Source organism: Eumetopias jubatus, unplaced genomic scaffold (assembly GCF_037043125.1).
Source record: "Eumetopias jubatus isolate StellerSeaLion01/CBP00866 unplaced genomic scaffold, mEumJub1_p1.0 scaffold_12, whole genome shotgun sequence".
Taxonomy (NCBI): domain Eukaryota; kingdom Metazoa; phylum Chordata; class Mammalia; order Carnivora; family Otariidae; genus Eumetopias; species Eumetopias jubatus.
In genome coordinates, this window is record NW_028274818.1 from 25,563,294 (window position 1) to 25,587,976 (window position 24,683).

Here is a 24,683-nt window from a genome sequence, read left to right on the forward strand (position 1 = left end):
TGGGCTCTGTGAGGGATGGCTAAGCCTTTCAGTGGCACAGCACAGGGCCTGGAGCCCGAGGCCTGCCCTAAATCCTGCCCCTGCCACTCGCTAGCTTCCTCACCAGTCCAGGAGAAAGCAGCAGGACCCACACGGCAGCAGCCTGGGAGAAGAGGCCTTCAGGAATGAGACCGGGGGCATCGGGAGGCGGGAGGAGAGGGTTAATGAGCCCAGCACTGGAGGCTCTCCGTAGCTAAGCCTCAGTTTTCCTGGCGGCAAAATGGTACATATGATCATGAACTCCCCGGGCTGCAGTGAAGATCAAATGGGAACATGCCTGACACGTAGGTTTTACTGAACAAGATGACCAGCGCTGAGGCTCCCTCACCCCATGTGTATGTCCTCGCACACACCACAGTCGCCCCACGCGGTACCTGGGAGACGGGGCCTGGGACAGAAAGAGGCAGAAAAGCAGCTGCCATCTGAAGCCAAGAGGAGAGGGGCAGGCAGATGTGGAAGGGCTGCAGTAGGCACTCAAGCACTGGGCTTGGAAAGGACCCTGAGCCCCAGAGCAGAGAAGGTGCTGCTGGGTGCACGCCACTGCGTGTACTTGCTGGTAAAGTCCTGGCCGGCCCGAGAGCCCTCTGGCTGGCCAAGACGCAGCCCCACATTGGCCAAGGCAGGGTAGTCCCTGTTCCTCCAGCGCACGGGCCCAGGCAGCTGGGCTGGGGCAGGTGTCTCCGGTGGCACATCCTCCACTTTCCCAGCTAGCCTGAGTCTGGGGTGACAGATGGGTTGGCGCCATCCTGGGAGGGGACACTGGACAGGAGCCCAGCTCCTGCACTGAACCAGCAGGGCCCCGGCCTCTCCACTGCTGTGCTCCCCTCAGTTTAGACTCTCCTCAGAATTCTCAAGCCAGGCCCCTTCTTTCTCCAACACTCTAAGTATCACATTTTTCTGGTCTCTTCCTCTGCCCTTGTTATGGTTCAGCCCCCTCCCCTTTTATCCTTCTACTTACTCTTCTTTCTCTTAGGGGGAAAAAAAAAGCACAAAGCACATATTCTGAAGGATGGGAAACCAGAGAAGCCATTGGCTTTAGGAGCTAAAGACAGCTAAATTTAGGAGCTCAGAATAGAAGGTGAGGCCTTCAAACTCTCGGGCTCCAGGTGCACTGTGAAAATCTCCCCGGTAGGATCCCTCCGTGGGAGGGTGCTGCTTCTCTACCACTCACCTCTTTTTTTTTTTTCTTAAAGATTTTCTTTTTTTTACTTATTTATTTGAGAAAATGAGATGGAGCATGAGAGAGAGCAGGGTCAGAGGGAGAAGCAGACTTCCGGCCGAGCGGGGAGCCCGATGCGGGACTCGATCCTGGGACTCCAGGATCATGACCTGAGCCGAAGGCAGTCGCTTAACCAACTGAGCCACCCAGGTACCCTCTACCACTCACCTCTTAGAAATGCGGCTCAGCGAGGGGTCAGCATTCCGAGTCCCTCCCCTAACACTCACTTGTCGACCCTGCCAGAAGGTGCATTTTCTTAGAAACTCACGTTACCGTAAAGAGCCCTGCTTTTCCCCCGGGGAAAGGCGGGAGGGGAGGAAGGTTCACAGTCTTCAGGATGAAGTACAGCAACCAAGGTGGGCATGTTTTCTAGGAGCAGGTAGAGAGGCTTGGCCCCCAGGCAGCAAAGGCCACAGCGGAGAAGGCTGGGGGGGGGGGGGCGACGAGCATGTACACACCAGGCCACCTTTCGGCTGCGTCCAGGGAGGGAGGAGGCTACCTCTCCCACCTGCTGCCCCTTTGCCCGGCCGATGCTGAGGACCCTCCTGTAGGAAGCCCTCCACAGGCACGGTCGTGAAGCAGGTGCTGGGCAGTGGGGAGAACCACTGACCTTGGTCACTTTTAGGAAAATCAAAATTGGGTGTCAGGTGAGTAGAACAAGCCACTCCATCTCCTGGGTGGTAAGGACACTGGGGAGAGGTCCAGGAGAAAGTGACCCAGAGAAGATGTAGCATCTCCTTTTTGGACAGATTTTAGGAAAGCAGAGCACTCCCCCCTCCACCCCCACTCTGTCTGCCAAGAAGAATTCAGAATGATTCCTCTCGAAAAGCACAGGACTGAAATGCAGAACTCTTGGGGCATCCTGCTGACTCCAGGGCTCCTCACTTCCCATGAGCTGCCCTGATTAAATGAGAAATGGGTGTGACAGCACTCTGCAAGGTGCGACACGTTGCTCTGCTGTGTGCCCGAAGCCAGCTGGGCTCAGAGTGATGCGAGCGGCGAGTCCTAGGGGCCTGTCACCATGCCCCTGCACCCCTGAGAAGTCGGGACCCAGGCGCGGGGCCCAGATCACATGTGGGCCTGAAGCCGCCTGCTCCGGCAGTGAAGAAACTTTATATAATGACGTTAAGATTACAGAGCCCTTGTCTCTCCAGCCACCCGAAGGAGGTCACGGTATCGCTTTGGATCTGACTGAGCTTCTGCTGAGAATGCTCAATTATTCACTAGCCCTGGATACTGGCCCAGCTCTGGGGTCCTAGAAGTGGGCTATCTGGAGAGATGGAAAAGGATGCCGTGAGAACGCCCCCAATCCAGACTGGGGTGAAGGTCCAAGAGGACAAAAGAAGCAGAAGCATGAGAGTCAGCCTCTGGAGGATGTGGGGGGCAGGGGGCAAGAACAGTCAGACATCCCAGCGCCTGGCAGAGAGAGAGAGAGAGTGAGAGTGAGAGACGGGAAGGCTGGACAAGGCTACTGTTCCCAGAAACGTCGCTCATTGCCTCCAGCCCCCACACTGTAGGGCAGGGGAGCCCTTGGTTCCTGGAGCCTAGCAGGAAGGCAGTAGGGTGTGTGTATTCACCCCTGCTTCTGTTTCAGAGCCCTCTGCTCTGCGGGGTATAAACAGAGAAAGCCCACACCGCCCGTGAGAAGAAAGAAGAGGCAGAAGAGGGGATCAGGTTAACGATACTATATTTCCATTGCCTCATCTGGCACCAGAGGGGACCAGGGTCATGTTTCGCATCTCAGGGATGTGGTGGATCCAGGGAGGAATGGGCACGGTGCTGGGGAGACCTGTTGCCAGCTCCCATGACCCATGCCCACATCACCAGCGCTGGCTCCTCACTGTCTGGAACTGGATAAGAGAGAGCTCCTACTGCTGCTGACTGTTACTGGCTCTGGCGTGGGGCTCACACCCCAGGGCACGCCTTCCACTGGGGTGCACCTGAGGGGGCTGAGGATCCCAAGGGAAGAGGCTGGGGACCCATGTCTGGGCTGGAGTCCACTCAGTCCCCAGGGGCCGCAGAGAGCCACAGGGTCTCCCACAAGTTTTTCACCTGAGCTAAGACACAAGAGGGTTGAAAATGCAAGACAATGGGTCTTATTAGGTAACTTGGACATGATCTAACTTCACCACCCACCCCCGGAACTCTGTACTTCCAGAAGCCAGGGCTAATCTGGAGAACAATGGGAACTTTCCATCTAGAAAGAAAGTCATGGGTGTCAGTGGGGAAAAGATGAACAAAGGCTAATTCTAGAAGCCAGGTGCCTCCTGGGACAACTAACTGAGCCCATGATCCTATTCAAAAAGAGAAGGCTGTAGCTCATGATCTCTGGGGTCAGAGCTTTAGGTAAGGGGCAGACTCCTCACCTTTTAGCCCCTCTCCTGCTCGGACAGGACCCCTACAAGGCAAGGCGCTTCACCCGAACATGAGGAACTCAGACTAAAAGCAGAACCCCTTGATTTGCCAGGTACCACAAGACAGACTGCTGTGTGAGGCCCGAAGGACCCTGGCAAACAGGGTCTTTGAATCACTGAGACAGGGAACAAAGGTTCATGGCAAATCACAGAGCTATCCTGCCTAGCTGACGGCACGGGCACAGCCTCAGGAGTCTCTTTGGAGGCCACCGGGCTGGCTGCCTCTGGTTCTCCCTCCACCTGAGGAGCCTTCCCATGCAGAGAAGAAGAGAACGGAAGAGGGCACGGGATGGGTGGCAGCGGGGAACAGAGACGGTGGCTATCCCTCCAGCAATTGGGTGTGAGCTCTGGCTGGCACAGACCCTAATGTGTACAGGAACAACTGAGCCGGCAGAGTGCCACATGGCTCTGAAGGTGGATGTATTCGTATGGACAGGCCAGTTGACCCTAGAGCAGGGGCCCCTTGGCCTCCCATGTTATCTGGCCTACAAGCTCAGACATACGAGGAGGCCCCACAGAAGAACGGTCTGGCCTCCCCCAGCTGCTGAGGGGCCATGGTTTGAAAACCTCTCTCAGCAGAGCAGCCCCACCCACCTCTGCCCCAGCAGGCTCTCAGGCATAAATAAACCAGGGCTCCTTTGCACCTGCCAACATCAATCGTCTCGGCAAGTACCTAGGGCTAAGGGTGGCCCCTCACTTGCCATCCCTAGGTGTAAACAGGGGTGCTTATTTATGCCAGGGCGGAGAAGAAATCTCGTTGTCGAATAAGTCTGGTGGAAGAGTCTGCTCTGTGTCCAGAGTCTGCTCTGGTTTGGGTGATGAGCTGAACATCCCTGGTTTCCCCACCTGGAGCCTGGAGATAAGACCTCCCCAAGGCCACAGGAAGTATCCAGTCATGACATGATTCCTCCACCCTCTGCACTTCACTGTGTGCACCTGGCCCTCCCCCACCCTGACTATTCTGGTTCAGCAGGGGCAGCAGGCCAGCCTGTCAGCAAAAGTCCTGCCACACGGAGCACCTCCAAACTGGTCTCCTAAGGCTATCCAGACACCCTCTGTGAGCTCCAGGCTCCCACCGCATACCCCTCCTTGTCCTCAGAGCGCACCCACCATACCACACAGAAGGGGAAGGTCAGGCGCCAGCCTGGCAGAGCTGGCCATCAACCCAGCGTTCCTGCACGATCCCTCTCCCGAGACCCTCCAGCTGGGTGCCCCTTGCAGAAGCCCAGAAGGGGTGTGGGACATGGGGTGACAGCTGGGGCAAAGTTTTGACCAAGGCCAAGAGGGAAGCAATGACCAAGCCAGATGTGGAAGAAATGAGGAAAGGGGGATATAAGCCTCTGACCCCGGCAGGGGCTAATCCGCTCCCTGAAAGGCTGGGAGCAGGAAGTGAAGGTGGGACAGGAAAAGTTACTAGGTTTCTCTGAGAGTACACATTTTCTAGGAACTGCTGCTCAGCAAAAAGAGGCAGAGACAGGGAGGGAGGGAAGGAGAGAGAGAATGAACTCATCTGCCGGGAAACCAGGCAGCCCAACTCCAAGGCCCCTGCACCCAGTGGTTCCTGCTGCAGCCCCGGGGCCCAGGATTCCCAGAGGTTAAGGCCACGCTACACACAGATGGAGAACCCAGATGTCACCAGCATTCTCTATGCACCTGCCAGTGTCCCAGTGCCCCAACAAATGGTGACAATTTTTTTCCGCTTTCTAGCTATCAGGCAGAGGGAGAAGCTACACTGCTCAGTGCTCCACAAATGGTAGAGAGCAAGATAGGGGACAGAGATGGGCATCTGTTTTTGCTTTTAAGGGGAAATCATTTAAGGCACAATGTCAAAAACAGCTCACTGGATCTGGAGGGAACAATGACAGCCCAATGATGTCACCAAGGCTGAGATGCTTCCCAGGACTGTGAGCCCCTGGCTTGTCCCCCTGCTGCACTCCTGCTGTCCTCGGGGCACCAGGCCCTCTGCTCTCTTTGGGTGGGGGCTAGGTGAGCCTCTCCATGACAGTTGAGGAGCTAGAGCTGCTTCCAGGCTGTTCCAGGAACTCAACCCCCGCCAGGGCCGCTCTGGTCCGAAAGCCAGCTGGTGAGTTCCAAACAATGGCAAGGGGTGTGGGTAGTGGGGGAGGCTTATGAATTAAAAATAGATGCTCGTAATCACCAGGGAGCTTGCAGAGAGCATGTGGGGAGCTGTGTTTACTAGAGAGAAGAATACCTTCTATTCATGCCCAGAGACTGGGGAGGAACCACTAGAGCATCTCACACGGACCAATGGTCTCTGGGTCTGGGGGAGTCAGCTGACACGGCGGACTTTCCTGGAGGCTAGAAGACCCCTTTCCTCCTCAGGAGCTCCCCAGGGCCTCGCCTATGCCTGGCGGGACAGTTACAGGGCAGGAAAGCTGTGTAACGGGGGGGGGGGGGGGGAGGCAACCAAGCCATAGTGTCACCTTCTTGAGCCTAGGCAGACCCGCGCCCTGTGGATACTGCATAAAAGGGTCCCTACTACTTGTAGTGACTTCACGTCTGTTTGGCCCGACGAACCCCCTAGAATGTGGGATCCGTTCTCCTCTCTGCCAGGAAGTGGCCGGGTGTCCTCGGGAAGCAGTGTCCTCATTCGTCTAGGCCTTGTCTCTTCAGCTGGAAAACGGAGATAGGGCCCACTCTGGCAGCTTCATGGGGATGTTATTAACCAGGCAATAATACGGCAGAGTTTGGGAAAGCTGAAAGTTCTAAATACTGATAGAAGACAATCACAGGAACTACCCTTTCCCCTGTGACCACCCTGAACCCAGGGAACCGTCCTTCCCAGCAGGTCGCCTAAGAGTGTCCAGCCCTGGTCTTCCCCCAATGGCAAGAGGAGAACTCGGGCCACGTCGGGGGCAGTGTGAAGATCAAGCACCAGCCACGGGCAAAAGCCTGGGGAGAAGCTCCCCAGCGGATGCGCCTGCCCCCAAGCCCCAAGCCCCAAGCCCCCTGCACGCCCAGTCACCAAACATCAACAAGCCTTCATCAGCTTCGAACCACCGCCCGCCGCCCACCCACTCCGTCTGCTCAGGCAGCCGGAGAATACAAGGTTCACATTCCCCCCTCAGAAAGCAGCTGTGGTCCCAGGGACCCTCGCTTGACAGGATCGTTCTAATTTCATTTTTAAAGTGTTTTCACTGGGCGCCTGGGTGGCTCAGTCGTTAAGCGTCTGCCTTCGGCTCAGGTCATGGTCCCAGGGTCCTGGGATCGAGTCCCACATCGGGCTCCCTGCTCCGCGGGAAGCCTGCTTCTCCCTCTCCTACTCCCCCTGCTTGTGTTCCTGCTCTTGCTATGTCTCTCTCTGTCAAATAAATAAATAAAATCTTAAAAAAAAAAATTAAAAAAAAAAAAAGTGTTTTCACTGACTCAGCACAGAGAGGTGGGCCGGGCTACGGTTGCACGCAGAGCACTCACTCACTACAAGCTGATAACTCGGTTCATTCTGCTGGGCCCCTCCAGGTCCCCACTCCACAAGGCCTTTCAGCTGACAGAGGCAGATCTCACTCTTGGAACACACCCTCCACAGCGAAACGACGCTTGCAAATGGTCCAGTGCCATCGTTTTAAATCCTGTCTCTACAATGACAATTCCCAAACGTATGCCTCCAGCCTGGATCTCTCCCCAAGAATCCACTCACATATCTGACTGCTTCTTTGGCATTTCCACGTGGATGCTGAATAGTCATCTCAAACATAATCCGTCCAAAACCTTGCTCTGATTTCTGGCCCCCATGGCCCCTGCCAGATATCTGTTCCATTTGCCTGTTTCCCCAACTCAATTAATGGCAATTTCTTCTTTCCAGCTGCCAGGCCAAAAACCTGTGTGCTATCTTTGCCTGCTTCCTTCCTGTCATGCTCCACATCCGTCAGAGATGGGGGTACCTCGAGCTCGGAAGCAAATCCAGGATCCAGCCCCTCCTCCCCACCTCCACCACTCCCACCCAGCTGCAAGCCACCACCACCTCATGCCCGGGCGATTTCATTAGCTTCCTGGCTGGACTCCAGGTTCGCACCCTGGCTCATAGCCTGTTCTCCACACAACAACCACAGAGATCTTCTTCTTCTTCTTCTTCTTTAAAAGATTATCCGTATTTATTTGACAGAGAGAGAGCGCACAAGCAGGGGGAGCGCCAGAGGGAGAGGGAGAAGCAAACTCCCCGCTGAGCAGGGAGCCCGATGTGGGGCTCGATCCCAGGACCCTGGGATCATGACCTGAGCTGAAGACAGACACTTAACCAACTGAGCCACCCAGGCGCCCCTACAGCGATCTTCTTAAAAGGTGTCCCATATCTGTACAAAAACCTTCTAATGACTTCCCATCTCACTTGCGAAAAACGTCAGAAGTCCTTTTCCTTGCTGGCGAGGCCCTCTGTGATGCACAACTCTCCCCCTGCATCTTTAAAAAACCAACAAAACCCAAAGTGCCTCAATCCAGTATCTGCCATCCTTTCTCCCAGATGAGCAACACATGCTGTCCCCAATGCCACCATCTCCTCAATCCACTGAAACAGGTTTCTTGCTAGTTACCAATGACCCCCACTGCTTGCGACTGCGTGTACATTTCCGAACTCCGAGGTGACCTGTCACTCCTGCTACATTTCGCTCTGTTGAGTACTTCCCTCCTCCTGCAAACTCCTTCCACCTTTTGCTTCAGCATCACCTCTCTCCAGGACGACTCCTACATGTCTGGCTGCTCTGTCCCTTATACGTCGGATCTGTCCTTGGCCTCCCGCTCGCTCGACGCATGCCATGAGTTCCAGCTCAGTGCTGACTCCCAAAGTGCTAGCCCAACCCCAGACCTCTCCCTCAGGAACCCGACTGACTGCCAGTTGGTGCTCTTTAACTGGATGGCTCCCGAAGGTCCCTGCTCCCACTCCCATGTCTCCTGGTCTATTGATTCCAACTTCCAAATGCCTTCTGAATTTGTCTCCTTTCCAGCCTCCCTGCAGCCTAGTCTCCTCTGGTAGCTCCAAACACAGTTTCCTTGACTCCACTCCTGCCTCCACTCCACTCCTGCCTCCACTCCACTCCCAGTCTATCCTTCCAGTCCTACACGGAGACCCAGAGGGACCGCCTCCCCCCAGCTGGCTGCCCAACACCCATGGATAGTTTCACACTGCCCTTGTGATCCCTGCCAGCCTCCAGCAGAGCTGGATGCTCCGACCACAGTGAAGCCCGGGGCCCCCTGCCCCAGCTAGCTGGTTTCTGTGCATGCTACACCCTCCCCTCCCCTCCCCCTCTCCCTTCCCCTCGTTCTTCCCTGGCCAAATTATACTCCTTCAAGATTCAACTCAATGGCTTCCTCCAGAAGGTCTTTGCCAACTCCCCTCTCTTCCCCTGCCCCCAAAACCCCCCATAGCCTCTATCACAACCTTATCACCCTATTCTGCCCATCCACCCACCTGCCTCCCCTCTGCTCAGTAAGCTGCGTGAACACAGCACCTTCATCTTGTTCACTCTTACAGCCCATAACAAGTGTTCAGTAAGTACTTGTCATGCGAAGAAAGGAATGAAGACAGAAATTCAGGAAGTGCCAAACTAGATGTTCTCCTTACCAAACAACCCTTCATGGATTCCTCTCCTATCTTCTTTGGTTGGTAATAATAATAAAAATGATACTGTGCCAGGCTCCATGCCAAGTATTTATATAAATATGAACCCATTCGATCCTAAAACAACTCTACTGTTATTATTCTCACCTTCAGTTGGTGAAACTGAGGTACACAGAGGTTAAGTGACTGGTGCACCAGCATGTGGCAGAGCCAGGGTCGGTGCTAGTCTGGGCTTTTAACCAACTGCACAAAGGGCTTCTCAATAGCATGTTTAAGGTAAACAAGCTGGAATTCACATCAGCCGGAGCAAACTAAAATTTTGAAAAGCCCTGAAACAGAAATGAGCCATTCAGGGATCATCTCTTGCTTTGGGTCAGTCCTACCTCTGACTCCTGGAACAGGGCAGAGAGGTCTGAGGGGAGCAGGGTCTGGGTACCCGCCAGGCAGGGCCCTCAGCTCAGGCCCTCTCCACACCCCCCGGGGGGGTGGGTATCCGGCGGCCCCTCCGCCACCGCCGCCGGCTCTGGCCTCTGAGGACCTCCTCGCCCCACCGAGGCCCCCTTGCGCCCCGCCTCACCTTGTCGCCGCCGCCCTCGGCCTCCTCGGCCAGGAGGTACACATTGGCCCCGTCGGCCAGCAGCAGGGCCGTGTCGGTGGTGGAGGAGGAGCGGGGGCGGCACTGGTGCTGGTGCAGGATGGCGGCCAGACTGCTGTCCTGGGGGGCCTTGCGCAGCAGGTGGGGGCTGCTGCGCTGGGGCTCCAGGGAGCTGCTCTTGGTGCGCCGGCTGCCGCCGCCACCCCCGCCGGCCCCGCTGCCGTGCAGGCTGGCGCCCCGCTTGATCGATGGCCGGGAGCGGATCTGCTGCAGCACGCGGTTGAAGGCGGTGGGCCGCGCGGGCAGGTCGTGCAGGGACATGGCGTAGGAGACACGGTGCATCTCCGGGGAGCGCTCCTTCTCGTCTGGGGAGTCATGGTCGGACATGCCCTGCTGCTGCTGGGAATCCTGAGACGGCTGATGCTCCCTCTCCCGTGACCGGCGCCGGCTGTGGAACAGGTGCTTCAGGCCGTGGCCAAACATGGAGCCCTCTGAGAGCTGCTGGATTTTCTTAAGGGAGAGAGATGAAGAAGCTAGTGAGTGGAATGCTCTGGAACACCCAGTTGGTGAGGACAGAGCTGGGGGGGGTGTCTGTCTGTCTGTTTGTTTTAAAGATTGTATTTATTTGACAGAGAGAGACACAGCGAGAGGGAACACAAGCAGGGGGAGTGGGAGAGGGAGAAGCAGGCTTCCCGCTGAGCGGGGAGCCTGATGTGGGGCTCGATCCCAGGACTCTGGGACCACAACCTCAGCCGAGGGCAGACGCCTAACGACTGAGCCACCCAGGCTCCCCTATGGGGGGGGGTCTGTTCTTGGGAGACCAGTGAAACCACTACAACTGTCTGAATCTGGAAGATCCCTGCAAATGGCCTGTCATGCCAAGGAAGGTGGTAAACTCTGATCCACTCCTCTTTTAGTCCCAAAGAGATGTACCCCCCACGACCCCCCATAGGACATTCCCAACCAATACATGGTTCGGGGTTACTGGGCATGATATCCTGTGGCTAGCCCGGGGCTCAGTGGCACCCACCAGTAGCACTTGGCCCCCAGGGTTGTATCCCTCTGGATTGATTCCCCACCCCCTCCCTACCCTCTGGTCCCTCCCTCCTTCTAAGTTAGGTTCTCCTTCAAGCTGCACTGGCTCTTTCAGACCACCAGGCAGCCATTTCCAGAGATGCCTCGTTGCAACATTCTCTGAGAAAATCGGGGCCATACTGTTGCGGTACACTGCTAAGTGCCTACTGCACGTCTATTCCCCTTTCTTACCAGCCAAACTGCCTGGCCTTCATGCACCTTGCTGAAAATCCTTCCTTCATCACACTCCCTTGCAGCTAGGAGTAGCCACATGATAGCTTTAGCCAGTGAAAAGCAAGGTGAGAGTTTCTAGCAACACTTGCTTTCCTGATAAAAGATCCTCGCCCTTCCTACTTCTTCCCGTCTGGAATGTAGATGTAATGTCTGGACCTGCAGCAGCCATCCTGCAGACACAAGATGACTGGCATGATGATGAAGGGCTGCACACACACACAAGAGCCGCAAGACACAGGCTTGGGAATGTGATGGCCCCATGGTGCCACCAGCACAGTTGTGAATGCCTATCTTGGAATTCTGGCTGCATGAAATAAATAAACTGATTTTTGTCTACAGAACTCCAGTACGACTTTCTGTTATTTGTAGCCAATCTGATTCCTTTTTTTAAAAAAAATTCAATTATTTTCGAGTAATCTCTACACCCAACATGGGACTCGAACTCACAACCCTGAGATCAAGAGCCACAGGCTCTGCTGACTGAGTCTCATTTCTGATATAGTTAGCAATAAAATAACCTTTACTGGAACTTCCAGGTTGGTGAACACATCCACATGCCGGAGGGTGGTGCACCCTCGTTCCATCAGAATAGAAGCTTCTGCCCTCAGGACCCTTCCACACTTCGTCCCAGGTACCTCTCCATCTGGCTAGTCATCTGTAGCCTTTGTAATACCTTTTATAATAAACTGGTAAACATAAAAAATAAATAATAAACTTTACTTCTGTGGGCATGCCTTGTAGTGCAGTCAGTAATGTGACCGCTTCTTTAGAATGTGGTTTCTAAATGAGTGTCTTGCCCCTCAGATTGGAACCAACCACTTAGGCTGCAGAGCCCGGCGCTGCCCTGGCCCCAGCCTTCCCCCGCAGCTCTGCTGCTCCTACAGGCAGGACGGCTCAGGCCAGGGCGAGACAGCGTGTGGTCTAATTCCAGACAGCATCTGTCCGGGGGTTGACTGATTTGGCCAGACCGAGCCCCAGGCAGAGAGCTTCGGAGCCAGAGTGGGGGACGAGGATGTGCAGGAGCTGGTGAGAACCACACTGTGTAACTCCTAAGAGGGAACCTCAGAACCCGGCCATGTGGGGCTCACGGAGCCACAGCAGGTCTTTGTGAGGAACAACCCATAATCTCATGAGACAAACTCATTTTTTTTTTTAAAGATTTTATTTATTTATTTGAGAGAGAGAGAATGAGAGATAGAGAGCATGAGAGGGAAGAGGGTCAGAGGGAGAAGCAGACTCCCCGCTGAGCAGAGAGCCCGACGTGGGACTCGATCCTGGGACTGCAGGATCATGACCTGAGCCGAAGGCAGTCGCTCAACCAACTGAGCCACCCAGGCGCCCCGAGACAAACTCATTTTTGAAAAACAGTTCAAGAGGCACCTGGGTGGCACAGTTGGTTGAGCATCTGCCTCCAGCTCGGGTCATGATCCCGGGGTCCTGGGATCAAGTCCCACATTGGGGGTGGGGGGGGGTCCCTGCTCAGCGGGGAGTCTGCTTCTCCTTCTCCCTTGGCCACTCCCCCTGCTTGTGCTCTCTCTCTCTCTGTTAAATAAATAAAATTTTAAAATCTTTAAAAAAAAAGGAATATCATAAGGAAAAGAAAGTACCTTAAAAAACTAATTAAAAAAAAAAAACAGTTCAAAGAGATGGGATGCCTGGGTGGTTCAGTCAGTGAAACATCTGCCTTCAGCTAGGTCATGATCTAAGGGCCTTGGGATCTGCATCAGGCTCCCTGCTCAGTGGGGAGTCTGCTTCTCCCTCTCCCTCTGCCACACCCCCCTACTCGTGCTCTGTCTGCTCTCTTTCAAATAAGTAAATAAAGTCTTAAAAAAAAGTTAAAAGAGTTACATGGACTGAATTTTCTTTTTTTCTAGAAACAAGCTCACAGAGCAGAAAACCTTAGACCGCCTGGGTGGCTCCATTGGTTAAGCGTCTGCCTTCAGCTCAGGTCATGATCTCGGGGTCCTGGGATCAATTCCCACATCGGGCTCCCTGCTCAGTGCGGAGTCTGCTTCTCCCTCTATCCTTCCCCTCCACCCCCGCTCATGATCTCCTTCTTTCTCTCTCTCTCAAATAAATAAACAAAATCTTTAAAAAAAAAAAGAAAACCTTAGACCATGCAGAAACCAAGAAAAAAACCCCACGTTTAGATCTGAATGAGCTGACCCAGCTCCTTCTGTGTCTTTACACCTCTGGGCTGTTTGTGGAGCAGCTGTGCCGACATCTGGATGTCAGTAACTACACTACCGTGGATTTGTGTAAAAGTTTAGGATTTCCATTTTTGGCCTCATTTGAGTCTCCCCACCACCATCCTCAAAGTAGGCAGGGCCCTTCCATCACCCATTTTACAGACCAGATATGTCACCTCAGCACAACTCACCATGGACTCACGGTTTACAGTTTTCAAGGTGTTTTTCCTTCTCACGTTATCTTACTCGATTTTCCCAGACACTAATAAAAGCAACAGTAGAAACACTTCTACGTTTCAATGAGGAGATGAAGGCTACCACCATTCCTTCTCAAGAATTTAATTCCAGAGTAGCCCTGGCGCCGTCAGGTTGCGCTGCGCCAGGCTCCCCCGTGGGAGGAACCCTCCCCGCAGGGCCAGCCTGAGGCAGGGCCAGGAGGCCCACCTGCATCTGCTCCGGGCAGAGCCAACATGTGCACGGCAGACGAACTGGGGAGCGCACTCTGCCATCAACCTGGAAATGACCAGATCCTGTGGCCTCCAGACCAGAGATGGCCAGGACATGCCTTCCTCCTCAGGCCCAAGCTGATACCAGCCCTCCCTCCAGGCATCACGGATGGGGCCAGCTGGCTCTGGCATTGGCCCAGCTGCTCCTGCCAAACAGTCACATTACATATTACACATCGTCCTTCTAGTATTCCATTCCAGGTCTCTTTGTCCTCTCCCGACCACTTCTGACCTAGCTTCTCCAACTCCGAGGCCCATCTTCTAGATCTGCTCGGTTCCCCTCAAAAGACTTCACCAGAGTTCCCCAGAGCTCGGAGCCATTTCCTCCCCCCTGGGCCCCGGGAAATGGGCAGAGGTGTGGTGGCCAGCAGCCACCGTCTGTCCTGTTGCCTCGAATCCTAAAATCCTTGGTCAGTTTACTTTAAAACCATACAGCATTTTTAAAAGCGCTTTCCAATTGACGCGGTCATTCTAACCTGATGCTAGAGCTTCATCTCAGGAGGGAGAGCGGGACTAGTATCAGCGTCTCCGTTTTGCAGATAAAAAAACTGAGGTTCAGCACAGTGCAGTGGCTCATCCAAGTTACACAGACAAGGCTCCGACCTCCGGTCTAATTTACCTTCACTGGCTCACACACTGATTCCAAGACTAAAGCAGACGTAGTATTTACAGACATCCCAGAACAGTCTCACGGGCAGGTTTAAAACAAACCCAAAACACCTGGGCCAGGGGGAGATGGGGCCCCCCCCCCACCAACTGTGGTGGTTGATCTGCCCATGCTACATTGTAGGATGCAGGTAAGGGCTTTAACCACTGTCGGCCTTCAGTTCACGCCTTCCCCATCTGTTCTGCGGGTGAAGGAAAGCTACGGATAGCGGCTGGATGACCACAGGACCTTTGCCCCAGCAGCACCGAGGAGCCTGCTAAAGTCTGCAGTAGGCAGGAGGGGAAAGAACAAAAAAGAAGTAAAAAAATAATGGGACGGGGGTGTTGCTCCAAATGAAGGGGTTTTCCCTCACAAAGTGCAAGGCCAGAAAGCTGGGTGACACAGGAGCTGGGGTGCTTCTGCAGGTAGGTGTCAGAGAGGAGACAGTTGAGGAGTTTTGACATAACATGGTAAGTAAGTGTTCCAAAAAAAAAAAAAAAACACAACACCAACAACTCAGCCCGTACACATAACCAGCCACAAGTTTTGGAAATGAGGAAAACCATGGTGACTAGCTTCAGGGAACTTGGCCACCAACGCAGCAGAAAGCACCACCTGCTCTGACTAACAGGTTCCAGCTACTAAATGTCACTTGCTTTTCCACACTGACTTTTGCTTTTCCCCAGCTGCCAGAAACCATTTTGGTGGCCAAACGAAGCCATGTATTAGAAGAGAGCTGAGATGTTTCAAAGTTAGGGGTGAGACATAAACAAGAGCTCTTCCGATGTAATAGAATGCGGGAAAACTGTCCCGGAGCTGCCCGGAAGCCAGGACTTAGCCAGAAAGGACGGCTTCCCAGGGCAGGTGCCGAAGCCCGGGGAGGGGAAGGCCAGGGCATTTGCTGTCCCCTCCCCTGGAACTATTTTTCAGGGCAGAGAGGACCCCCTGTCCTTGGGGTGCCATCATCCTCTCAGGAAGAAAGGGTGACTTGGATGATTTCTGAAAGATCCTTCCTGAGAAGGCTGTGGTCTCTATAAACATTTAGGCTTCATCCGTTTTCCTCCCTGCGTGTGGGTCCCCCAAAGGGGAAGTGTGCTCCAAAATCTGCCAACACAGCTGCATGAGGCCAGAAGTGAAATGCTTTGGGGTACAGTGTCTTTGGCACCATCTGGTTAAAAATAGCCAAAAGCGGCTTCTGATTCCTACAGGTCCCTGTGTTCTTAACTCCCAGAAAAGCTGTGAGGCTCTTAACAAGTCACGCTAACCTATAGCTATTTACCCCAACCTGACAGCTCACCACACGTCCCTTCCTCCCACCTGGGTTCGGAACTCCCTCTGCCCCACCACAGCGTCGGCTGTGAGGGTTCAGTGGGGTGACTGGGTCACCATGAGCCTTAGCAAGCCTAGGTCGCCAACGTTCCTCTATTTATAGGGTCTCTATGGAAACAGGGCCAGCATTAGAGAGCTAATCGCTGTCAAAACCCACAGAGTCCTACTCTCAGGATACAAAGTGGATTGCGGAAGTCTCCAATTGCCCTTAAGAAGCTTTGGGTGGGAAGCCTGGGGCTGGAGCGGGAGAGGCACCCTGACTCCAGGTCTGGCACCCACGAAGATGATGTGGGAGAAGAGTGAGGAGCTGCCAGTGTTCAGGCCTGTCTGGGGTTTCTGTTAGAAACAGTGATGAAAGATTTTTCGAATCATTTTTTTCTTCCCCAGTATCACAGCTGACACTTAGAAAAACAGATCTCAACCCAGGGGCAAAAATGACTTCCCCACTCTCAATTTTATTTTAATTCCTCCTTCCTTTATCGCTTAGAGAATTCTGCCTGGTGCCAGTGCAAGTCTGGGAAGGTGGCCACAGCCCCTGGGTCTCTAGGCAGAACTGACTCAACATATACCAGCACAGAAGATTTAAAAAGTTACCTGTGTACCTCCTGTGGTCCTCCCCACCCTTCCCTGCCTGCCCCCTCTGTGAAGCCATTCCCGACCAGGTCTCACGGCCCTGCTCTGAGCTCCAGAGAGCTCATTATCTGCACCACTCACCTTGCAATTAATCATGTGCGTTGTGACATGTTCCTAGTGCTCTCTCAAATTGTTATCCAACTTTTCACTGGCTTATGGACAGAATCCTCAATGAGACTATGAGTGAACGGAGGGCAGGAGTTACACCATCTATATCTTTGTGTCCCTAATATTACCCGGCGATTGCTGCCTCATTATTTATTTTCTGACCAGAAACCATCCAAGCCTACAAAACCCTCTGAAAAAGGATTTAATCCTTAGACAACGACCTTTTCCAAAGACATAAAATGCTCAGTCAGGCAGCTTTCTCTTGTGTCTAACCCACACCCCTCCTGCTACAGTTCAAAGCCTTATCTGAGTCTATGTCATCCCAGTAAGCGCCAAGACTGAGCTGGCTTGGAAGGAGATGAACAGAGACCCAGAACCCTGAGTGCGTTTACCGACTTCACACACAGCTTGGGTCAGGGCTCGTGGGCTCACAAGCCAGCTTTGTTTTCCAGGGTGGACATGACTCAGTTAACTTGGCTGGAATAAGGAAGCCGTTAGCCACTTGATTTGCAAAGTCAAATACTGCTTTTCTCACACAACCACAAAACATACCTGCCGTCCTTCAACCGCTTTGTTCTAACTTCTTAACATGGAGAGAGGTTTAAGTGTTTGGCTGATAAAGGTGCACACTGTCCAGTCCTGGCCTCCTTCTAAGAACGTACCCTCCTGGTCTGTGAGGATTTCAAAGGGAGAGGCCATTTCTTAGAGGAGAGATGAAAACACAGAGGAATTTTGAGTTGGCCTCCAAAACTACCACTAAGAAGCCTTGTGAGCTTTTTTTCCCCCAGCTCCTGACACTCACTTTTTTTTTTATTAACTTATACCCAAAATTCAGGTCTCAACTGATGTTTCAATTCCTTTTTGAGGGAGAAGGAGACAGTGCTGTTCATGGGATTGGCTGCTAAGGATGGTTAGATACACAAACAGAAGCACATTCTGTAAATACTGAGCCTGCAAGACAGTTCGCACTAGAAACAAGAGGGCAGCTGCGAATTCATCTAGAACCCGAGATGTGGCAGGGGAACAGAGAGCTGCCTTTGCCACGTGCTTTCCCATCGGTCACCAATTCCTCTGGAGCCCACAAACAGGGCCGCTCCGAAAATTACCAAAGGCAAGAGGGGGTGGGAGTGGAGCAGCCTTGGGCCTCAGGATCCCCTGCCCTCCGCACATTAGGTGCAGGTGGGGTAAACACCAGGCAACCTCGACATTCCTGCTGCCCCTCAGCTATCCCTGACTATTTACAGGGCTGGGACAACAACCGCGTTCTAGTCAAGAAGGACCCGGGACCCACAAAGCCCCTGGCACTTGCTATCCTACTGCCCCCATTTAGAAGGCCCCTCTTATTTGGCCATTAACATCCTATTCTCTCTCTAATACCCTGCTCTAGGGGCGCTTGGCTGGCTCAGGTGGTTGAGCGTCCGAATCTTAATTTCAGCTCAGGTCATGATCTCAGGGTTGTGGGATCGAGCCCCATGTCAAGCTCCCTGCTCAGCAGAGTCTGCTGGTCCCTCTCCCTCTGCTCCTCCATCCACACATGCTCTCTCTCTCTCTCTCAAATAAATAAATAAAAGCTTTTAAAAAAGCATCTTGCTCTCAGCCCATCTCTTCTGATCGACTCCATCGAATGTTGCTCAAAGCACCCTTAAACCTATGTGTCCTCTGATGGATGATTTTCTTGCAAGTATTGCGTCCTGTTTGAGCGGGAGCTTACCTGGAAGGCCAAGGTACCACCTGCTGCCAAAGAACGAATTTCCCCTTCCCCTGATCCGAGGTCTACAGCAATCCTACTTCCCTGAGGAAATCTATTCTAGCCTCTCGTCAAGCCTGAACATATCACCTCTAAAGCAGAACTAGGAGAAGGCCACAGAGGGTCCGCTCTACCACCAGAACCCTCCACTGGAGTCCCAGAGCACACACACTCCTTCACCCCACCCACGTTCCCATGAAGGAGCTTGTCTTCTCCTCCACTGAACGAGTGGAGACGCTGAAACCCATCAACTTGATCAAGAGCCATGGTCTTAAACAAACAAACAAACAAACAAAACAACAAAAACAAATAAGGGGTGCCTGGCTGGCTCAGTCGGTGAAGCACACGACTCTTGATTTTGGGGTCATGAGTTCAAGTCCCACGTTGGGTGTAGAGCCTACTTAAAAAAAAAAAAAGTCAAACAGAAAAACAAGCAGGGCTTTCGGGAATGTCAATGTTCTCTTTCTTGACTTGGGCGGCAGGTAGATGGGGTGTCTGTTTTGCTGTTGTAAACTGTACATACGTTTTCAGACCCTTTTCCATACATGTCCTACGTCACAGCTTAGAACCGTGCCTTTCCCACTGCAGTTGTTCAGTATCTGTCGACTCCTGACCCCTTCCCCATGGACTCTCTACAGGAGTGCTGAAGGAACACGGGCCATTCGCGGGGGGCTCCCACGCCCGTGCTCACCAGGAAAGGTGGTCTCCCACACAGTCTCCGGCTGGGACTTCCCCCCAGCTATTTGGCTTCTCCTTGCCTTTTCTCATCTTCACTGTGATCAGGCAGGGAGGCCAGGGCATGGTGTGAATGAGAGAACATAAGCTGGAACCCACATGAGTCTTGAGTCAAAAGCAGTTCGAACCAGGACTGTAGTAATGGACCTCAGGGTACCCCCTTTTTTCTCCTGGGAGAAATATGAATAGTGCCCAGAAATCCCTGGGGAAATTATTCATAGGGGCTTTTGTGAGGGGAAAAGAACATCAGGGGAAGGCCTCTGGCCGGCACACCCAGAGTCTTCCTTTCAGGAAGGGCTCGATTCTTCTGGCTGCAGAAGGGGTGGGAGAGGTGCTGAGGCTGGTGATTTCCTCCTTGCCTTGAGGCTTCTAGAACTCAGGGACAGAACCAGCTGACTCTTAATGCTTAGCCACTCATCCCAGGCCTCAGCAACAGCTACCACATGCTATGTTGTTAACAGGAATGTGCGTTCCGTGTCCCTCTCTGTAGTTACCCCTGAGCTCCTCCCTACCCCCATTCTTACTGGAGCTGGGTTTTCTTCCTAGAGAATTCCAGTGTACTCTGGGTCCGTAAACTCTCTCCATTACCAGCTATCCTGGCCTGTCCCCCCAACTAGCAGGGAATGTGGTAGCAGCACATGATGAGCACAAATGAACCAAGACATGAACCGAGGTGGTTAAATAGGACTTCCAGGCCACACGGGGCTGGGCAATGGGACTCTGGACTGTGGGTTCCTGTTGCAGGCGGTGTCGCATCAAGTGTGTGGAGCAGCGAAGAAGGCCCCCAAGTACCCACATGAGCCTCCTGTGAGGCAATGTCCCTTTTCAGGTGATTTTTCAGTAACAGTTATATAATTGCTCCTTTAAGATTGCTGTGTAACTATTTTTCCTTCTTTTCACTGGCCCTCCCACCCCATAATCCCGGATCCCAGACCCAGAAATTTACAGTGCAGAGTAATACACTCCACAACACTGAAGGACCGTGGAGAGAGGCCAAAGGAGCCCCTGAAACCAGTGGCGACCACCAGTTCGGGCATTCAGATCTCTTTGGCAAACACTAAAATCCCCCTGCCCCAATTGCCACTGGAGGTAGTTCAGACAAATCTTCTTATTTTTTTGCCCCTTTCTCAGGAAGATTTCCTCCAATGCACTTAATCTATCACAATGCCTGGAGTTGTCACAAGAAAACAGAAGCGGGACCAGGGGACCCAGAGTCCTTATCTTCCAAGTTTAAAATGAAAACAAAACCAGAGCTGCTGATGTTCCTAGGCCAAACACAGGTGTCGGGGGGGGGGGGAGTTACAAAAAAATGAAACTTGCCCCTTTCCGGTACCACCGGAAGAAACAAGCCTGCTTCTACCCAGTGCTAGAGCCAGGCACGGAATTTTTCCATCATTGGAAAACCGTGCCACCACTGGTAAACAACTTTTCTGGCCCTGTAAACCAAGTTTGGACACACTTCAATATTCCTATTCCTTTTTCCCAGAAAAAGGCTCAGAAAAGTTGAGTGATTTGCCTGCAATCACCCAGCAAATCAAATTCCGATGGCCCCCAAGTTCCTATCTGGTTTCCAAAGTCCGTACCTTGTAAACATGTTTTGATAAAGCAGACAGAGATAAACACGAAAAGGCGCTGCTTGTCTCCCCACGCTCCCACTGAGCAGATAGCAGCTATGTTTTTTCCTCCTTGTTGCCAGCCTGGGTCCACACGGCTGTGATCTACCTCAGGGATATGTGTTGCGGGGGGCGGGATGAGGCTCCCGTTCCCACATCGAATCTCAATTCTGCTTCAGGGAAGTTCAGCAGTTAATATCAGGTGCGGAGCTGCTGCTGAGTCTGCCCTAACCACAGTGAGGGTGTCGCCAAAAAAAAAAAAAAAGGATGAAGAAGAGAGAGAGAGACGATATAGGAGGGTGGAGATGAACGAGCTCCCTAAGGCAGCATTATCTACAGAGACAAAGACACCACAGCCCCCACACCAGCAGCAGCCCACCTTCGCTCGTGTAGGCAACCGAGGGGAATGAATAGAGCTGGCAGTCTCCACGGCTGGCCTGAGCTGGAGAGTGGGGGAGTTCCCAAGGCAGCTTCTCATCAACTCAGGGCAAGGGACCCATCTGGCCATGGAATCGGGGTTTGCTGGCCAGACTCATCTTGGACGGGCCCGGGATGAGGCTCAAGTGTGCAGCAGAAGGTTCCCCTCCTTCCCACATCCACATTAAGGGCACCCATGTCCGTTCATCATCTCACTGAAAATAGGAACCGCACCTCTTGACCACACAGGGTGGGCTCAGAGCTGACAGCTGGGACAGGCACCAAGGACTCCTTGGGCCTGACTAAAAGCACAAGCCTCCTGCGCAGGGCCTCTCCAGTGGAGCTCAGCGTTAGACATAAGGCTTGCCCCCAAACTCCGGAAAGGGCAGCCACAGCCCCAGAGGTCACACTCACGTAAATACCACAGTTTTTCTGAAGTACACACAAGGAGCTAGCTGTGTCCCTTCCTACCCCTCCCCAAGGCACACAAGACAGGTAACACAGAGCACACTCACCTGCGCTCTGACTTCCTGACTCTGAGCTGCTCAGGCCAAACGAGGAATGTCATTGGCTTATTCTGGTAAGCTCCTTAGTGGTTGCTGCCATAGGATACAGGCTCTATTTAACATAATGGAGTCCTTTGGCTCCCCTAGCCCAGACCTTGCACCCCCTCTGGAGAATATCTCCCCGGAGGCATCAGTCTCCAAGGCATCTAAGTTCCTTCCTCGGGCTGACATCTTGCTCAGCCCCGTGGTGAGCCGGCTTGCAAATCCTGAGCCTGCAGTCTCCGGGGCAGCTCCAGCAAAGGTGCATTATGTTTTAATTAATATAGAGACATATTCAACATAGCTCGATAATTGTCTCGGCAACCGCAGGCCAGAAAATAAAGGACTCCCAGCTGCATGTGACAGGCTCTTTCGGATTCTGGTTCTAACTGCCGGCTCAGCATGTGTGCCCCAAACCAGCCCAAGCACCGCTTGGCCACCTGTCAGTTCTCCACCCTGGGGGTTGGTTCAGCAGGCAGGCAGGGATCTCCAAGCACTAGCTTAACCTCTGGCTCCACCTAACGGCAAGAACTCCACACTCCCCTTTCACAGATGGACAAACTGAGCTTCAGCCAGGAAGATCCCAAAAGGAGGAAATTAATTCAGCAAAGGAAATGAATGGTCCTCTGCTTGGCCTCCCACGCGGCAATTCTCTTCCCCTGCCATCTTACAGGAGGGAAAGTGATGTCAAGTTTTTAGTTAGCATCTTGGATTTCTCCAGCCCTTTGTCTGCGAACAGCACTTCACACACATTATTCAAACAATCTCGGGTGGGTGAGTCACTAGAACGGTCTGCTGAATAATGAGGAACAAACACAGAGGCCTGAAATGGAGCTGAAAGACGGAGGCACAAATGGTACCTGACGTCCAGCCCAGGGTTCTAAGGCCGAACATCCTCTCTGACCTTTGCCTGGCTTCCCCATCACTTTCAATCCGTGAAAGCACTTTTCTGCGTGGAGCGGGGAAAGCTAAGTCGCCGGCCGGACTTGCCAGGGGATGGTCTGCGCTCACCTTTAAATCAGGAGGCTTGCTTCGGGGCCCCGGGTTGGGCGCCGCGGCAGCGCCCGCATCTGAAGTTGGCCCGGCTGCCGAGTTAGCACCCGTGGCCTCCCCAGGCCGGAGGTCCGCGCCCGGCAGGTGGCCAGCGACATCTTCCAGCCCAGCTCCATCCTCCTCGCCCTGCTGTTGCTGCAGCTCGTCCGATTTGCACCTCTTCATGGTGTATGTGGGTCGGCAAGGGGAATCTGTCCTTCCAGCGCGCCGTCTTGGGGGAGACCGCACCCCCTCTTACACTCAGAAAACGAGGCCCGGGGTCTAAATTAATAACGAGGAGGAGGGGGGAGTCGGCGGGTCACAATTTCTTGAATTAAAAAATAAATCTTTTTTAAAGGAGGGTGAGGGAGGGGCGAGGACACGGAGCCTCGGTTACAGCCTGGAATAGTTCATTCCGACCTGGGGAGCGGAGGCAGGTCACAGTCGAGGCTGGGCAGCAGGAGTCCTTGGGCAGTCATTGGAGCGGGAGGAGGAAGACAGCCCCCGGCCCCCCAAACTTTCTGCTCCAGGGTGCGGGCAGGGCGGAGGGGAGCTGGGCGGCACGGCGCATCCCTCCCGGCGGGCCGGGCTGCTGGGCGAGGCAAGGCACCCGGCAGCCGGCCGGGCAGGTCTTCGGCGGCCGCCCGCGGCGCGGGCTGCGGCCCGCCCCCCCCGGCCCTGCCGCCGGCCCCCGCCCCGCATGGGCCGGCCGCGGAGCCCGCAGGGCGCCCGGGCCCCTCCCCGGCCGCGCGCCCGGCTCCCCGCCCGGCGCGCCGCTTGCTGCAAAGCCGCGACCGCGGCCCGAGCCAGCGGCGAGCGCGCAACCTACCCCGCCCGCTGCCTCCGCCCGCGAGGGGGAAGGCGAGGCAAGCAGCGAGTGACAACGGCAACGGGCCAATGGGAAGCCCGGAGGGCTGAGGGGGCGCCGCGCGGCCACGTTTTTAGGGTTGGTTGCACCGCGCGGTCCCCCAGGAGAGGTCTGGAGGGCTCTGCTGCTGCTGCGTTTTGGCATTGCAGAGAGCGGGCTGCGAAGTAGAGGCGGGGCGGCGCGCCACCCCCGACGCGGTCTTGGCAGGGGTGGGCGGGACCCTCCCAGAAAAGGCTCTCTCGGGATTTCCCCCACCCACTCGTTTTATTTGGCAGGGAGGGGGCGGGACAGGGATGTTTATCATCAGTGCATTTTGCTCTAACTTTGCACATTACGTGTGTAGAGCCCTTCAGCGAAGGAGATACTGATCCCCTCCAGGATGCCTGGTCTGAAACACAAACATATGCCTACATGCAGAGCTGCAAATGCAGAGGGAGGGGGTGATCTTCTGTCCCTTCACCCCTTCTCCCACTTTAAGTAGCTATCTCGTATGAGTTTTAGCTTTATGCTCAGAAATTAGAAAGTATTAAATTATTTAACATAATAATGCAAACTGTGAGAAGGCTTTTAAATAAGGGGTGTTAATGGCAGGAAGTTGATACATATGGAAGAGAAGAAAAAGGAATGCAACCTTTTTTTCCCCTGAATCTCAGCCAAACTGTGCTAGTAATCTGGAGGCAGAAGAGAGTAAATATTGGGGCTACCAAGATATGGAGCAGAGTAATAACAACTCCATCTGAGTGTCTACTGTACGCTTACTATGGATACGATGCTTTTTGCCCACCCAGCAACCTAGACCAATGGTTCTCAAAGGATGGTCCTGGAACCAGCAGCATCAGTATCACCTGGAAACTTAACAGAAATGCAAATTCTTAGACACCAGCAAGACCGACAGAATCAGAAATAGCCCAGACGTCTGGGGTTTTTAATTTTTTTTTTTAAGATTTATTTATTTATTTATTTATTTGAGTGAGGAAGAGGGAGGAGGGGCAGAGGGAGAGAGAGAGAAAATCCTAAGCAGACTCCCCACTGAGCGTGGAGTCCTACGCAGGACTCGATCCCAGTTCCCGGAGATCCTGACCGGAGCTGAAATCACGAGTCAGACGCTTAACCGACTGAGCCACCCCGGAACCCCCAGAAGTCTGTTTTCACAAGCCCTCCAGGTAAT

General features: G+C 53.7%; 1 protein-coding gene across 3 annotated transcripts in view; it reads right to left on the reverse strand.

Annotated features, from left to right (window-relative positions):
- TMCC2 (transmembrane and coiled-coil domain family 2) overlaps positions 1–23,284 on the reverse strand; it is a 39,562-nt gene extending 16,278 nt beyond the window's left edge. The window contains exons 1-3 of one of the 3 annotated variants that reach the window (XM_028120227.2): positions 23,068–23,284; positions 22,627–22,929; positions 9,822–10,349 (exon numbers count right to left, since the gene is read on the reverse strand). In XM_028120227.2, the coding sequence (XP_027976028.1) occupies positions 9,822–10,349; positions 22,627–22,833 (735 nt within the window). In that variant the 5' untranslated portion in view covers positions 22,834–22,929; positions 23,068–23,284. Of the gene's footprint in view, positions 1–9,821; positions 10,350–17,110; positions 17,186–21,585; positions 22,011–22,626; positions 22,930–23,067 lie in introns of those variants that run through there. The other 2 variants (XM_028120228.2, XM_028120229.2) reach the window with 2 other exon arrangements.
- Between the last annotated feature and the right edge of the window lie 1,399 nt (positions 23,285–24,683).